General features: G+C 45.4%; 1 protein-coding gene across 1 annotated transcript; it reads right to left on the bottom strand.

Moving 5' to 3' along the window:
- Nucleotides 1-239: 239 nt before the first annotated feature.
- LOC142587832 (uncharacterized) lies at nt 240-13,829 on the bottom strand. Its single transcript, XM_075699124.1, has 3 exons — nt 13,203-13,829; nt 7,221-7,469; nt 240-2,660 (listed from the first exon to the last, which is right to left on the bottom strand). The coding sequence occupies exons 1-3, from the start codon at nt 13,503-13,505 to the stop codon at nt 2,262-2,264; spliced, it is 951 nt and encodes a 316-aa protein (XP_075555239.1). The 5' UTR covers nt 13,506-13,829; the 3' UTR covers nt 240-2,261.
- Nucleotides 13,830-14,642: the final 813 nt, after the last annotated feature.

The raw sequence follows: 14,642 nt of genomic DNA, 5'->3' as shown, positions 1-14,642 counted from the left end.
GCATGTCTACATCTGGACACTTGGAGCTAAGCTCAAGAACACCCTGTGATTTTGACCACAGACTACTGAAATTATTCTTAAACTGTATATTTTTTAAAAAGAACACAAAATCGTTTAGCCCATAAACCAACTTTCTCTGTATGTGTACGCACGATCTGCAGCACAGCAATCACGAAAGGTCGATAAAAAATGTAAGTTTGTATGCACTACCCAAAGCAAGAAATGAAAACAACATAAAATATGACAAAAAAATTTATCTGCAAACATCATATCTATACAATACTGGACACTACGCAGTATATGCCATCTTGGCACTGGGTACTTAGTCCCAATATATGCGAAAATGTTGGCAACTGGCTAGTTCTCACACAGATAACTGGCAGGCTGTGTATGTCCAAAAAACAGCGTAGTGCATTTAGCCTTTAAATCAATTCACTGCTGCTATATGTGGATGAAGAAAAACTAGTTTCCAGCAAAAATATCTGCACACCAACCAAACAAACATAAAAAAAAGGATTGCAAAGCTCAACACCTTGCATTCAACACCTAATTTAAAACAAAATCACTTACAGAGCGTTCCAAAGCTTTAAAGCCCAATTACTAATACCAGTGTTACTGCATACAAGCTTTATACTAAGTGCTCACAAGTATAAAGAAAAAAAAAGTCACCCAGATCTTTGTGACACAGCATTTAAGCAGCAGCATAAAAGAAGTGGTCATTTTTCCATCACGACGTCATAAGGACATAAGCTTCGTGGAAAATAAATGCACATAAGTAATAAAGAAAAAAAAATTCCAGGCTTCTTTCTGCCTACTAGTTATATGGCAACGTGATAAAACTGAGATGACCCCGGACATCAAAACCATCTGTCAATGAACCCAATACAAAGATACTAAAGTAATTTGTAACTATGTCCCGGAAAGCACGTTAGATACACATTACATAAACAAAATAATTACAGTTTATGCAGAGACATCATACAGAGCTATGCATGAACAGGGTATATATCATTATGAGAAATATAATAGGCTAGTCTCTTACTCCAAACACAAATGTAAGAGTGGCGAGGCAGTTTTCACAGTTATTACCTGCAATTAACGATAGTTTCTGCAAGAGCCCTTTTACTGAAGTATCTAACTTGTAATCACACATTCAAAACAGAAGTGAAAACTTTCACTGCTAAATATACATCACGCAGTTTAATAAATAAACACTTTAAGTACCTGCGATAAAATACCAAACTGAACAATTCATTTTAAACCAAATATTATGAACAAAATATTTCACATCACATGAAGATTATACACCAAACATAAGTAGTGGGCAGTGAGGCAATAAGCGTACTAAACCACATGTTAGATTACCATATGCCCCATCAGAAAGTAATCAGCTATATATGGTTGTACAATGTCTTTGTGATGACTGCTTCAGAATACTTAGGACAATGTATTTACTGCTACTAAAATGCTCTCTGCCCAAGCAATTAAAATTTTCTAATACATGTCATTACAATTATTTTATAGAATTTAATAACATAATTCAATATTAAAAATTTCCAAGCCACAATTGAAGTTGCCTGCTACCTAAAGCATAACAATTTTTGTCTTGAGTCTACCAAAAATTTGCAATGAAATGAATTGCTGTTGCACTGACCCTTTCTGTGTTATTGGAAAATGAAATTAAATGTTAACTCGAAGAGCAAATATATATCAGTGAAAACTTTGCATGTGTTTCTTAAGACTGGTGGCCCAGAAAGGTACCAATAAAATGTTATCTCTTTAGTACTGCGTGATTCCAATCTGAAAGTGCATGTCACCTGAAGCCAATATTGAAGAGGTACCTAGTGAAGTTTTGGTAATAAACGAAATGGTACACCAATTTTGATATCTGACACTGCTGTAAAATCTACGACAGAAGAGGTATTTCATGTTTCAAATATACATTTCCTTCAGAGCTATTGTGCGAACTATATATCATTTTTCTAGCTGAAGCACACTCCTAATGAAACTGAAAATCGAGATGCAAGTGTTTGATTCAATATGTAGGTGATCAAGACTCAAATAAATAAAACTATTCTATGAATATTCAGCAGAGGAAATGCTGGTACCCCAACTTCAGTGCAACATAAAGCTTTCCAGGATGTACTTTGCATCTGGAGACACATCGCTTGACAAAAAACTAGGCCGTTCTGAGTATTTGCACTTCTGCAGGTAATACTGCAGAAGTGGATATACTGACAACAGCGTAGGTTCCTGCGGATTCATTTTTGTTCCTGTCCTCTTAGCTGTCTTGTTGAAGCTGGCAAATTTCGGGTTCGCTTTCTACGAGATGACTGGCCTGACCAGAATTGTCGTTGACGGGCCCTTTTTTGTGGCAACTCATTCAACTGAACGGCACACCCACCGTTTTTCTCGTCTACGTTTGACAATGTTGGTGTCTGTTCAAGAACATGTTCTGCCTGTGGGAGCTGAACTGGACCTTGCTTCGTAAGCTGAAGATTTGTAGGAAATGTAGTATCAAAGGAGTCGAGAGGGAGCTCAGTGGCTGGACTGGGCCCCACAACTGGCAAAGATGTGCTTGAATTCACATTCTCCGAGTCTCGAACATCTTGCAGGCCATTCACAGTTTGGCCAGCATCCGGTACACTTGTGGCAGTTATCTGGAAGGCAGGTAGGTGATAAAAATAATTGAAGTTGCATAACTGAAAGCACTTTCAAATAATGTCATGCTCGCTGCAACTTAAGCATATTAACATATGCTTATGCATGTGAATGCAAAAAATGTACCCAGGACCTCTAGCAGGACAACCTGGTCGTGTATATGCTTTTAAGAGCAATTTACCACACACTCTAAGCAATAAAATACAATAGAACCATGCAAGACCTATTTATTCTATTACCCTCTAAACACCAAGTATTCTAGTAGGCTAGACACTTATAAATTGCCAGTATAATGCATGGGTTCTTATAATATATGTAAGTTGTAACCTATCAACAAAACAAAGTCACACATCAATCAGGGTGTCTACCAAGTTGACATTTCGAAATTCCCTTAGTTTACCAGGTTTTCCCTGAGTGCGCTTGCAAAATTCACGTGTGACACAGAACTTTGTGTTATGTGAAGACGGGCTGACACGCATGTTAAAAAATAAAAGAAAAACTTAATCCAGCTTGAATACCAAGTAGTAGTCCTTACTTTATTCAAAAAGAAAACAGAAGGGACGGGTTACTAAAATGCACAGCAAATAAAATATTTTCGAAAGAAATGATAAAGCCCATTGCAAATTGAGTCGAACATTTTCAAATACAAGTAAAAAGAGATGCATACAGAAGCAAATATTTTCAAATATGAGCTATTTCTATCAACTGATAGCAAGCTCATCGGTATGAGGCCCGAACTTTGTGACATGTGAGATTCTCTCTCAGCAGCCAGAAAGTCAACCTCAACTGTACTGACATACTCTAAGCCCACGCACAACGCCTCAGTGTTGCATTTGATTACTTTAAAGGGACACTAAAGTGAAAATTGATTTCTTCTGCATCAGTAAATTACCGTTCTACAACACCAAGAACACCACTCTTACAACGATAAGACGTTTGGTAAGCCAGAAAAAGTGCAAGAACGAAATACGGCTGGCGACGCCTACTTAAGTTCCCGCACCTGGGGGCTGTGACGCCTTGGATTTTGATGACATCTTCTAGGGCCTACTAATTATATATAGCGGTACAGATTGACTACATTGCCTTCTAAAGGGACCAACTATTAAACATGGCAAGTTTCGGGAACCTTTATTTAGTCAACGCGGCCCAAATGCGAAAACATACTTTGGAATCCCTGACGTCACGCTGGCGTACCGGCGCTGGGATTTCGGCGCGAAATTCAAATACTGATACTTCGACCTTCATTTTCTCATCTCATAATCAAACTATTTTGTTGAAATGACGGCCTGCAGGGTTCTCAAACAATGCTTAATTAGTCTAAACTGATTTATTGGTTCGCTTTAGTGTCCCTTTAAGAAGTTTGGTTCGGATAAGGGACACCTGCATCTCAGCATCAGCCAACATTTTGTTTTTTGAGCGCAAGCTACATCAAAGGGGGGGGGGGCACACCTCCTTTTCCATTCATTCTTCAATGAGTCGGTCCTTTTGTGTTCGCGTCCTCCTTCCGCCACGCTTCGCCCCGCGGACTATTTGAGGCATGCTCTTGGTCTGTTGTGCAGTCAAGGTTCAATTTTTCGGACTCCCTAGGACCCCCCCCCCCCGGGACCCCCCGGGTACGTCCGAAAAGCGAGCAGTTCAAAAAATGAATGCATGTCTTTTACTGCCCTTAAGGGCTCAATTCGCCACAGGCACGTCCGAAAAAGCTCTGAAGGCTTACCAGTACACTTATTAGGCATATTAATGTTCGTACTGTGACACGAGACGACGTGCGCACGCGTGCATAATTAAGGAATGCATTCTGTATCCTGCGACAATTGCCCCTTCACACGCTTAAGCTTCACCGCAGTACTTCGCGTATGCTTCATCACCTAACACTGCTGTACTGAGCCGAAGTTCACTTTCGGAAACTAGCATTATGCAACGCGTCGTGCTTTCCGAGCTCTGAAGCCAATCACGAGGATTACAAAGGTGGAGTCGGTGCCATTGCTGACAGCGGCGAATTGAGTTAATGAAAGACACGGCACCGACAATCAAGAAGATTAATAGCGAACGTCGAAGGAGCTGGGCCTAGCATTGCCGCGGTGTTAGATATCTGCGTGCGTGAGCGCCGGTTCGAGCCGGTGAGATAAACAAAATGGCGATGGTGGTGGCTTTGATTAATTCCGTTTCATACCTGCGGTCACGGAAAAAGTTCAGAAAATCGGATGGTGAAGGGTTCTTGCATCCGAAATTTCAGACGTTCTTATACATTGACTCTAAGGGGTACGTGACGGTGCCGGGAAGCCATCCGAATTTTAGGGCATGTCCCCAAAATCGGTCATCGACTGTACGCTGCAAACTCCTCCAACCGACGACACGGAGTCAAAGTCGATTCCTCTCTTACTCGGGCGAGCATTAGCGCGACTTTTGTTCCCTTTCAATAAAATTACAGCTTATTTTCCATGATAGAAGCAGAACTTCTCTGATTTTCCCTGAGTACTTCCAGACTATTCAGAATCCCTGAGAATTCCCGGTTTTCCCTGTTGGTAGACACCCCACCCCGTAAGTTCAAAAGCGTTGTATTCTACTAGAAGGTGCATGACGGCAGTCAACAGTGATTAAAATTCAAATATTAGAGAAATTGGCAAGATAAAATAAGGTGGCATTCATGGGTATACTTGCCCACAATGCGCACATTTGGAACACGGTTAGTTTCATTGCATGTTTAGGCAAAGATAAGTCTAGATCAAAAATACAATGATGCATGTGTAATATTTTGGCAAATGCATAATTTATTTCTGTTACTGAAGTACGGCTCTCAGCTACGAGAGTTAAAAATTCATTTTAATCAATAGACCGTCCCAATCAATAAGATAGCAAGGGCAAATTTTCAACATATGAAAAATGCACAGCAGTTTAACCGTTACAGACTATGTTACAGATGTATAATTTATGCAGTTAGACCACCTGTAGAAATGGACAAAATGAACCTTTTCAAAGGTGGCTAGTGCTCGGTAACATGAAGCAACTAAATATAGCCTTGTCTTCAAGAACGGGGTTCAATGCACCTACTGAATTGTATATCAATTTCAGTAAAAGCACTTGAAGACTAAGTGTGAAAAGTTAACCGTCGAAATAAAAATGAAGCAACCAGCAACTTCTGTAAAATGCTAAGGAAATATCAAAGCGAGAAGAGTTTAGAAGGCCGTTGAAATGACTGACTGTCTGGGTTAAGAGAGCCGCTCTAACAGAGAACTGCGCTCATTTATATTATTGCACATGCGCACGCATCACAGGAGAAAATTGTGCGCAATACCTGTATATATAAGTACACACTAGCGCTCATTTATACCAGATTTGTATACTGATTTCATAAGCAGAAATACAGCAGAAGAGGTTATAGCCAGAAAATTAGCCCATAGGGGCCTAAACGCAGGTTAATGCAGCAAGGAATTCAATCAAACAAGGTAGGTTATTGCCAGGCAGGAATAGAATGAAGTTGGCTGTTGTACGGCAAGGATACCTGGATACAATTGAAAAGAAACCTTCACAGATCTTCAGACACATATCATTTAAGCTAAATTCTAATGGTGCAACCGCAATTCGAAAAAGCCTTAGGGACAGGCCAATTCTAGGTATTGCCAAGGTGTGCAGAACTATGCATTACGGGATCATATCATCAAGGTCCATTCCAATAAAGGTGCTGTACATTTGTGCATGCAGCCATCCCCTATTGTCACCCTCACTAATAACCTCCTTTTTCCCCTTTTCTCTCCCCCTGTACATGGCGACCGGCTAGAGCAAACTCTCATTTCTCTTAATAAAATCCCACGGCTAGTACGCAAGTATTCCTGCGATGCGTATTGAAATAACTGGTGGATTGAATTTTCGCTTTCATTTCATATGAAATGGAATAGTTTAGCCAGCATGAGTCCAACTATCCTACATTGTTTTAAGAATATAATTCACGTAGGTCACAAGAGTATTGTCAAATGTTAGGTGTTTATTACTCTTAATTTTGGACAACACATTTCGAAAAAGATGCACGTGATTGGCACAAGTGCTCCGTGCTTCACAGTAGGTTCTATGCATGAAATAACCTGCAATTTTCGTTAAGATACAGACGACGTAAATAGCAAAACTAGCTAAATAACAAGGCACATTCTAATAAACAATACTACTTTGTCTTTGGATATGACATTAGAGTCATGGCAACCTAAAGAGCTGCAAACAATACACCTCCTTCTGTGCCCGTCTTTCTGTTTAAGATTTCTTGCTGGCAAATGTTTTGTAGTTTTGCCGACTTGTCTATCTCATTTGTGCCCCATATCTGCTCACAATTTCTGACCAGTGCACTGAAATAATATCACAATAACAAAAAATAACACTGCTACGCTTCTCTTCAGAACGACAATACCCTACTCAGAAAGAGACTCCTTGTTGATTACGAGAATTAATTTATTAATGTAAGCAAATATGAAACATGGGACACTTCCATTATGTATTGTATTTGCATTTGAGGCCACAGGTCATAACCTAAGAAATGAGGAAACTGGACGCTGTGAGCCACATAAGCATACCTGTTGCGACACTTCGTTTACAGTCCCTGGACAGACTGGGCGATGTCTCGGGACAATGCTGTGATTATGCTGCAAACTCCCACGACTACAGTGGAGCTTCAGATGGTCGGTGACACTCCTGTGTGCCATGGCCAGCCCACACGCAGGACAGGAGACAGAATGGTAACCGCACTGTGAGCGGAAGTGCCTGATAATCTGGCACATGGGTCCAGCAGCCTTGCAACCATTCGATGCATTCCAGCAATGAATCTGCGAGCAGCATAAAGAGCCTTTGTGTTATTTGCAACCAATCATGACAATGACATTAGTGGCGCGATTCGAGATCATTGTTCGAAGCGCGCCACTGCGTGCGATTGGCTTAAGCCGAGCCGACTCAGCGCGGTTGACGAAGTCGGCGCGGCCTAGGCCCATCGCGTGAGGCGAAACTGAACACAAACGGAAAGCGTGTTTCGAACAATGATCTCCGATCGCGCCCCTGGCTGCCGTACTGGGCAGTAGCAGCTAAATGGTAAGCAAGAAAATATGGTTACTGTCCTTTGAACTAAACCATGACATTTTTCCCCAAGAGCCATCAACCATTTTGAGTTATACTAATGTCTCTAACATGAGAGCACTTAGAAATAAGTGCAGTACTTGTGGTAGTGAACTACTTGTGGCGGTCAACGCATCATTGACTACTGCAATATCTGCAAAATATCTCGAGATATTTTCTTGGACAAATTCACCAACGATTATGATGCTGCATGTCGGCGTACGCACAGCCAAAGCCTTATTCACATCGAAATGTGAATGCCAAGCATTTCTGCCCTCTAGATGTGTCTTCTTGCTTACGCTCTTCCGATAAACTTGCGTAATTTGTTTTTCCCTTGTGAGCAGCAATGGGCAGTAGCACACGGAGAGCTTTCAGCGGCGTTGACAATAAATGTTGTAGGTTTTGCCAAAGCAAATGGCAACACGGCTGCTCAGCGCCAGTTAGGCAGTTCTAGAAACAGCATGCAGCAATGGCGGGCAGAAACAGGAAAAGTGTAAGACACAGATAAAACTTTATTAACGGTCCTATACCAAATGTATGTTTTTCAGCTGTGCCTCTTAAAAAATTGCCTATAGCCGATAGCACAATTATAACCACTGAGCTAAATTACTCAAAGAGGCGGCCGTTATTTCTATAGAAATCAAAGCGGTTACATGGATAATTAACATAATCGGCCTGATTACCCTTTATTTACTACACAGCAAGCATTTAAATTACCTTATCTAACTTTAACTAATTGCCTTTTTAATTAATTACGTTAGACACATACTTTAATGTACGAACTGTAGCCGGTGACTTCGCAAGGCATATTCCCTTGGAACCAACCCTCAGGACTCTACCATTTTTTAGATATATTTAAATATGTCCAACTAAATATACTGGTATTCCGCTTACTTTTGTGGTTCAATGCTGAAACACCGTTGTCATAAAAAAAGTGAGCAGTGCATTTTTACTGCAACTTTGATCGCGCATATCGTGAAACAAGTGCCCTCCTTAGAATTCGTTCCAACGCGATATGCCTTCCACACTGACTAGCTACAATTCGTAGATTGAAAAAAGTGCCGTAAAAAATAAGAACTTAATTAGCGTAAATATGATAATTCAATTAAGCATTTTTATTTCTCGTAGATTTATTCGCCGCTTCATCAAGTTTTTAAGTTAAAGCGTTAGGATTACGCTATTTGCCACCGTTAACATTGAATAACGTTGGTGCAGCTGAAAGAACACCCTATACACGAACTCTGCTGAGATCAGCCCGCTTTTAATGGAACGCTAATGAAAAAAACAAGAGACTATTTGCATCAATACAACAATCTGTAAGCAGCATTTAGAAACTGGACACATTACCATAAAATCGTTAATGTTGGCAGGTATAGCACCCATGCGCGCGTGACACCCGAGGGTATAGTGCCTCGAAAGGTGATCGTAATACACGCTCCCTTGAACGCTAACGTAAAGGCAAAACTACATGTACGCTTGCCGGCACTGGCAAGTTCGCGCCGGCGCACCTACACAAGCGCAGATGGTGCAGGGACAGGTCGTACGCGGCTCAAGGCAGCGGGAGCACAGATCTGTTCCAGATATAGAGTTCTGGCTGCGTTGCGTATGATGTAGATGGAATGGGAAACTCGACCATATAGCAAAACCATGGGAGATAACACTACTGGACGGACACTGCGATCGAACGTTGTACATAGCGCGCAAAATTTAAATATGTTAGGCGAAACTTCCTGCACTGATAACGTTCAACATCTCGAAGCACAACTTAAGTTATTGCACTATCTTCGGGATCGGCCCACGTATGGGGAGTGCTTAACGCCTGCTTCCCCTCCACGGCGGGTCGGCCCGGCATCGCACAGTCTTCAGGATTGGCCCACGTAGGGGGAGTGTTAACGCCTGCTTCACCTCCGCAGCGAGTCGGCACGGCGTCTCAGTATCTTCGGGATCGGCCCACGTATAGGAGTGCTTAACGCCTGCTTCACAACCACCGTGGGTAGGGCCGGCATTGCACTATCTGCAGGATCGGCCCTAGCATGGAGAGTGCTTAACGCCCTTCTCATCTCCGCCGCGGGTCGGCCCGGCATTTCACTATCTCCAGGATCGGCCCACGAATGGGGAGTTTTTTAACGCGATAGCGTTAAGGAGCTCGTGTCGCAGAAAAGCCGGCGTCGTCGGCGTCGGGTGTCGGCGTCCGCGGCGTTGGCCGTGAGCGATAAATCATGGCAGGCACTTCATAAATAAAAAGCAACTTCCAAGATGGGTTGGGTGGGAATCGAACCAGGGTCTCCGGAGTGTGAGACGGAGACGCTACCACTCAGCCACGAGTTCGATGCTTGAAATCGGTACAAACGCGCTTTTAGTGAACGCGGTGTTGCCTTAAAAACGTGCCGTAGAATGTTATACTGCGGTGTATATCGGTAATTATGAGCACGTAACTTACAGAAGTCGCATTTACACGAATAGCGAAGTACGTTTCCGCTACATTTCTTCTGCGCTTACCACACACGCAGAGCCATCTTGCGGCAAACACAGAAGACCCCTCCTCTCAATGTACGGCGCTGCCCCGACAGGTGGCGCGCCATGCGCGCATTGGGGCTGTGCTGTGCGCGGACCGGTGCCAGGCGCGTTGCGGCCCCGACTCCCTCTCCCCTGGCGACGCTTCGCCGTGCTCCCACGCGGGTTGCAGAATCAAGCGCCGTTCCTTTCTTTAGATTACTATCTGTCTATCTCTCTGCCCGTGCCGATCACGACGTTTGGCTGGCGTAGATTGTTTCCCCCTCCGAGACACCGAGTTCTTTGGTTCGTTCCGTTTGCTCAGGCGCACGTTTCGTTGCTGCGCAGAACGCTGCGTTGCTCGACGCTTTCCGTGTGATAGGTGGACGCAAAGGCCGATGCGGGGCGCCTCGTAAGTGATCCCTGCGCCGTAGCGCTTTGTCTTACACCCCTTGGCGGGTCGATGGGAACGCTGTCGCGTTCCACTCTTGAAGGCGAAGCTTAAGCGTCCTCCAATTTTAACGCGACAGCGTTAAGGAGCTCGTGTCGCAGAAAAGCCGGTGTCGTCGGCGTCGGCGTCCGCGGCGTTGGCCGTGAGCGATAAATCACGGCAGGCACTTCATAAATAAAAGCAACTTCCAAGATGGACTGGGTGGGAATCGAACCAGGGTCTCCGGAGTGTGAGACGGAGACGCTACCACTCAGCCACGAGTTCGATGCTTCCAAGCGGTACAAACGCGCCTCTAGTGAATGCGGTGTTGCCTTCGAAACGAGCCGTGGAAAGTTATACTGCGGTGTATATCGGTAATTATGAACATGTAACTTACAGAAGTCGCAATTACACGAGTAGCGAAGTGCGTTTCCGCTGCATTTCTTCTGGGCTTTCCGCACACGCAGAGCCATCTTGCGGCAAACATAGAAGACCCCCTCCTCTCCATGTACGGCACCCGCCGTGGTTGCTCAGTGGCTATGGTGTTGGGCTGCTGAGCACGAGGTCGCGGGATCGAATCCCGGCCACGGCGGCCGCATTTCGATGGGGGCGAAATGCGAAAACACCCGTGTGCTTAGATTTAGGTGCACGTTAAAGAACCCCAGGTGGTCAAAATTTCCGGAGTCCTCCACTACGGCGTGCCTCATAATCAGAAAGTGGTTTTGGCACGTAAAACCCCAAATATTATTATTATCTCCATGTACGGCGCTGCCCGACAGATGGCGCGCCACGCGCGCATTGGAGCTGTACGAGGACCGGTGCGAGGCGGGTCGCGGCATGGACTGTCTCTCCCCTGACAACGCTTCACCTTGCTCCCTCTGCAGAATCATGCGGCCTTCCTTTCTTTAGATCACTATCTGTCTATCTTTCGGCCCGTGCCGATCACGACGTTTGGCTGGCGTGCATCATTTCCCCCTCCGAGATACCGAGTTCTTTGGTTCGTTCCGCTTGCTCAGGCGCACGTTTCGTTGCTGCGCCGAACGCTGCGTTGCTCGACCATATGGCTCGACGCTCACCGCGTCCGATGCGGGGCGCCTCGTAAGTGATGGCTGCCCTGTAGCCCATTGTCTTACACCCCTTGGCGGGTCGACAGGAACGCTGTCGCGTTCCACTCTTGAAGGCGAAGCTTAAGCGTCCTCCAATTTTTTTGCTTACCACGCCAACGATCCCAAAATTTCCTTGGACGGTAGAGGTATAAAGCTTCGCTGCAAAAACCACAACAAACAACCGGTGAACTCCACAGAGACATGCATGTCCTCTGTGACAGCCGTAACCGTTGATCATAGATGCCCTGTGCTGCACCGTTATGGCTCCGATCGCAAGCAATTATAATAACATGTAGCGACAGATGACGCTGCAGTTCACCAGAGTGCTCTAGCAGCCCACACCGTCATCGCAAAAAGTGCCATGTTTTGCCGCCGGACAATATACTGCCCTATTCCAGTACACCATAACTTGCGTTTGCAGCTACGGCGTGGTGCAATCAACGGTCATTGATGCCGATTTATCCATGGCGAAAACGAGCGCTTTCTTTACGTGTTGCACTGATCTAACGACTCTAAAGAAATCGGTTATCAATATTTTAACATTTTCAGGAGATGAAAGTCAAAACTTATATCGTGAAACGCAGCAAACGCATGACGCCTCGGCAAGCGAGAGTACTTTGGCCTTCAAACGCACGCGGCAGCTCGCGCCTGCGCGGCTTTATTGCCGCGTCTCGCGAGGAATTCCGATTTGAACCTACAAGACTCGTGCCTGCGTGCTCCCACATGGCTATTTTGGCTTGGCAGACATCGTTTCGTATTCTTGTGAAGCAGCCAGAGTACCGATGTTTCTCTGGAGAAGATATACCTGTACGTGCTCGCGCTGCGTTTCGACGCTTACCTGTCTCGCACGATCTACGGGCGCGCCGACAAGCGCGCGTATGGGTTGGTCATGTTGACCAAATTACACGTACGCTTACCTCAGCATGCAGCGTAATAGCGCTGGCGTATCGACGCCAGCAAACCCAATAGAGAACACTAAGCAACTTCGAACTGTTAACTGTAGGTCCAAAGTATGTGTAAGGTGCAAAAATGATTGTGCAAAAGCCATGGGCCCTGTTGCAAATGTAAGCGAATAGCCCCAACCAACCACCGAGCGAAAGAAAAAAAAAACGATGAACAAGCGAACGAACGAACGAATTGTTCTTTTTTTTTTTTTTTGCCGAGTGCACTTCAACGCCTACGCGCAACAGCTCCGACTAGGTTGCGGAAAAGCACAGTCACGCTTTCCCTCAGCGCCTTTGTATACCACACCCGACTAACAAGCCGACAAGGTGCTGCCCGCCGCCAACCACGAAAACGGGCGAAAGAGGCGAAGGCAGCTATTAGCTTAAAAACAAGAGCGGCAAGCGTTCGTACCAAATCGCCATTCCTGTCTCTTTTTGCATTGGAAAGCTGTGAAATTAAATCGTGAAACCACTCACCTTCCTTTGCTTCATACTGTCAAAAGAAAGCGTGATCCAGGTCGTCTCACTCGGCGAAAACTTGTTTCGATCCAGTGCACACATCGGTCCCATGCTGCGCAATCCGTCATAGCAACGCCAGCAGGCCAAGTGCACGCAGGGCAGCAAATAGAGACCGGGGCAGGCGATGGAACAGAACGAGCACGTTGCGCTGTTCGGTAGCAGCTCCACAAACCATGTTTTCCTCCAGTCCAACGCAGCACCAAAGCCCACAAGCGTGTACGCAGTCCCTGGCGCCGACGTCGCGTCCGAAGGAGTTGCCATTGCCGTATGCCCTCTTAGCTCCTACGGGTCGATTTCAAATGGCAGCCGAGTTTTCGACAAGGACGGAGTTTTACGCAACCACGTTACGCGTCCGTCCTATCGGGGTTCTCGTTGTAAGGAATGCAGGCGCACGTTCGCGTATGCGCGGTGAAAACTAGACGTCGAGAAGTTTGCAAACTGGCACAAGCTGACAAACAGCGCAATACCTGCGGTAACGCGCAACAAACGATAGTAGTAAACGGTCAACGGACCAACGACACAGTTTCAGGAACAAAGGGCGGCGGAAGCGTTCGTCTTCCCTGGGGTTGGTCGGTGTAGCCAATGGTGTAGCAGCTGCAACATGATTGGACGACGAAATGCCATTGTTGTCCAACTAGTAAGCAGCGGAGCTTATCTACAACGGAGAGTTTCGGTTTTGTTTTCATTGGCATTAAGCGCAGAAGTTGCTTGCGCTCACGGAGGAAGGAAGCTCTGGAGAGGCCCTGACGTCTCTCTCTGCGAAGCTTAAGTGAAGCCTGAAGTTGGCGTTGCTCATGGCGTTGCTCCGCTTATCGGGCCAGCTCTCCTCTCATGTTTACATTTTTCGCGAAACCACGCCGCGCTTCGCGCAACCGGGCAGGTCGGGGCGCGCTCCGCAGCAATACTAAACAATCGCGATGTCTCATTGCATTGCCGTTGCCGAAGTCATGGTAAAAGTAGTTCATAATGAACTTCGCAAATTGGGCCATAAGGTCAAATCGGCTGCTTCTACCGGCTTTTATGAAAATAAACATGCCTTATAAGGCCAGCGAACTGTTGTTATCAGCCGCAGGTACCGGCCGCTGCCCAGTTCTTGGGTGTTTTTAAACAAAGGTCACCTTTTGCTGCCTTCTACGTGCTTTTCTTTGCTTAGGCATCCTGGGGCACTCGGACGGACTTGCGAGCTAGACGTGTGGCGATACTAAAAGAAAAATTTACCCATTATCACTGCACTGCAAGAATGCACTGGAGACACGTACGAGACACCGACCCGTTTGCGATCTATTTGGACTTTATGAGCACAAACACATTCTCGCTTGAGGAATCGTCATGCTTTATTGAACAAAATTCGGGTGGCCGCGCATCACTACGACAGCTTCACGGAACCAAAGTTTAGCC

Source organism: Dermacentor variabilis, chromosome 7 (genome assembly GCF_050947875.1).
Source record: "Dermacentor variabilis isolate Ectoservices chromosome 7, ASM5094787v1, whole genome shotgun sequence".
Lineage (NCBI taxonomy): Eukaryota > Metazoa > Arthropoda > Arachnida > Ixodida > Ixodidae > Dermacentor > Dermacentor variabilis.
The sequence above is the reverse complement of the archived record's forward strand: the minus strand, read 5'-3'. Positions and strand labels throughout refer to the sequence as shown.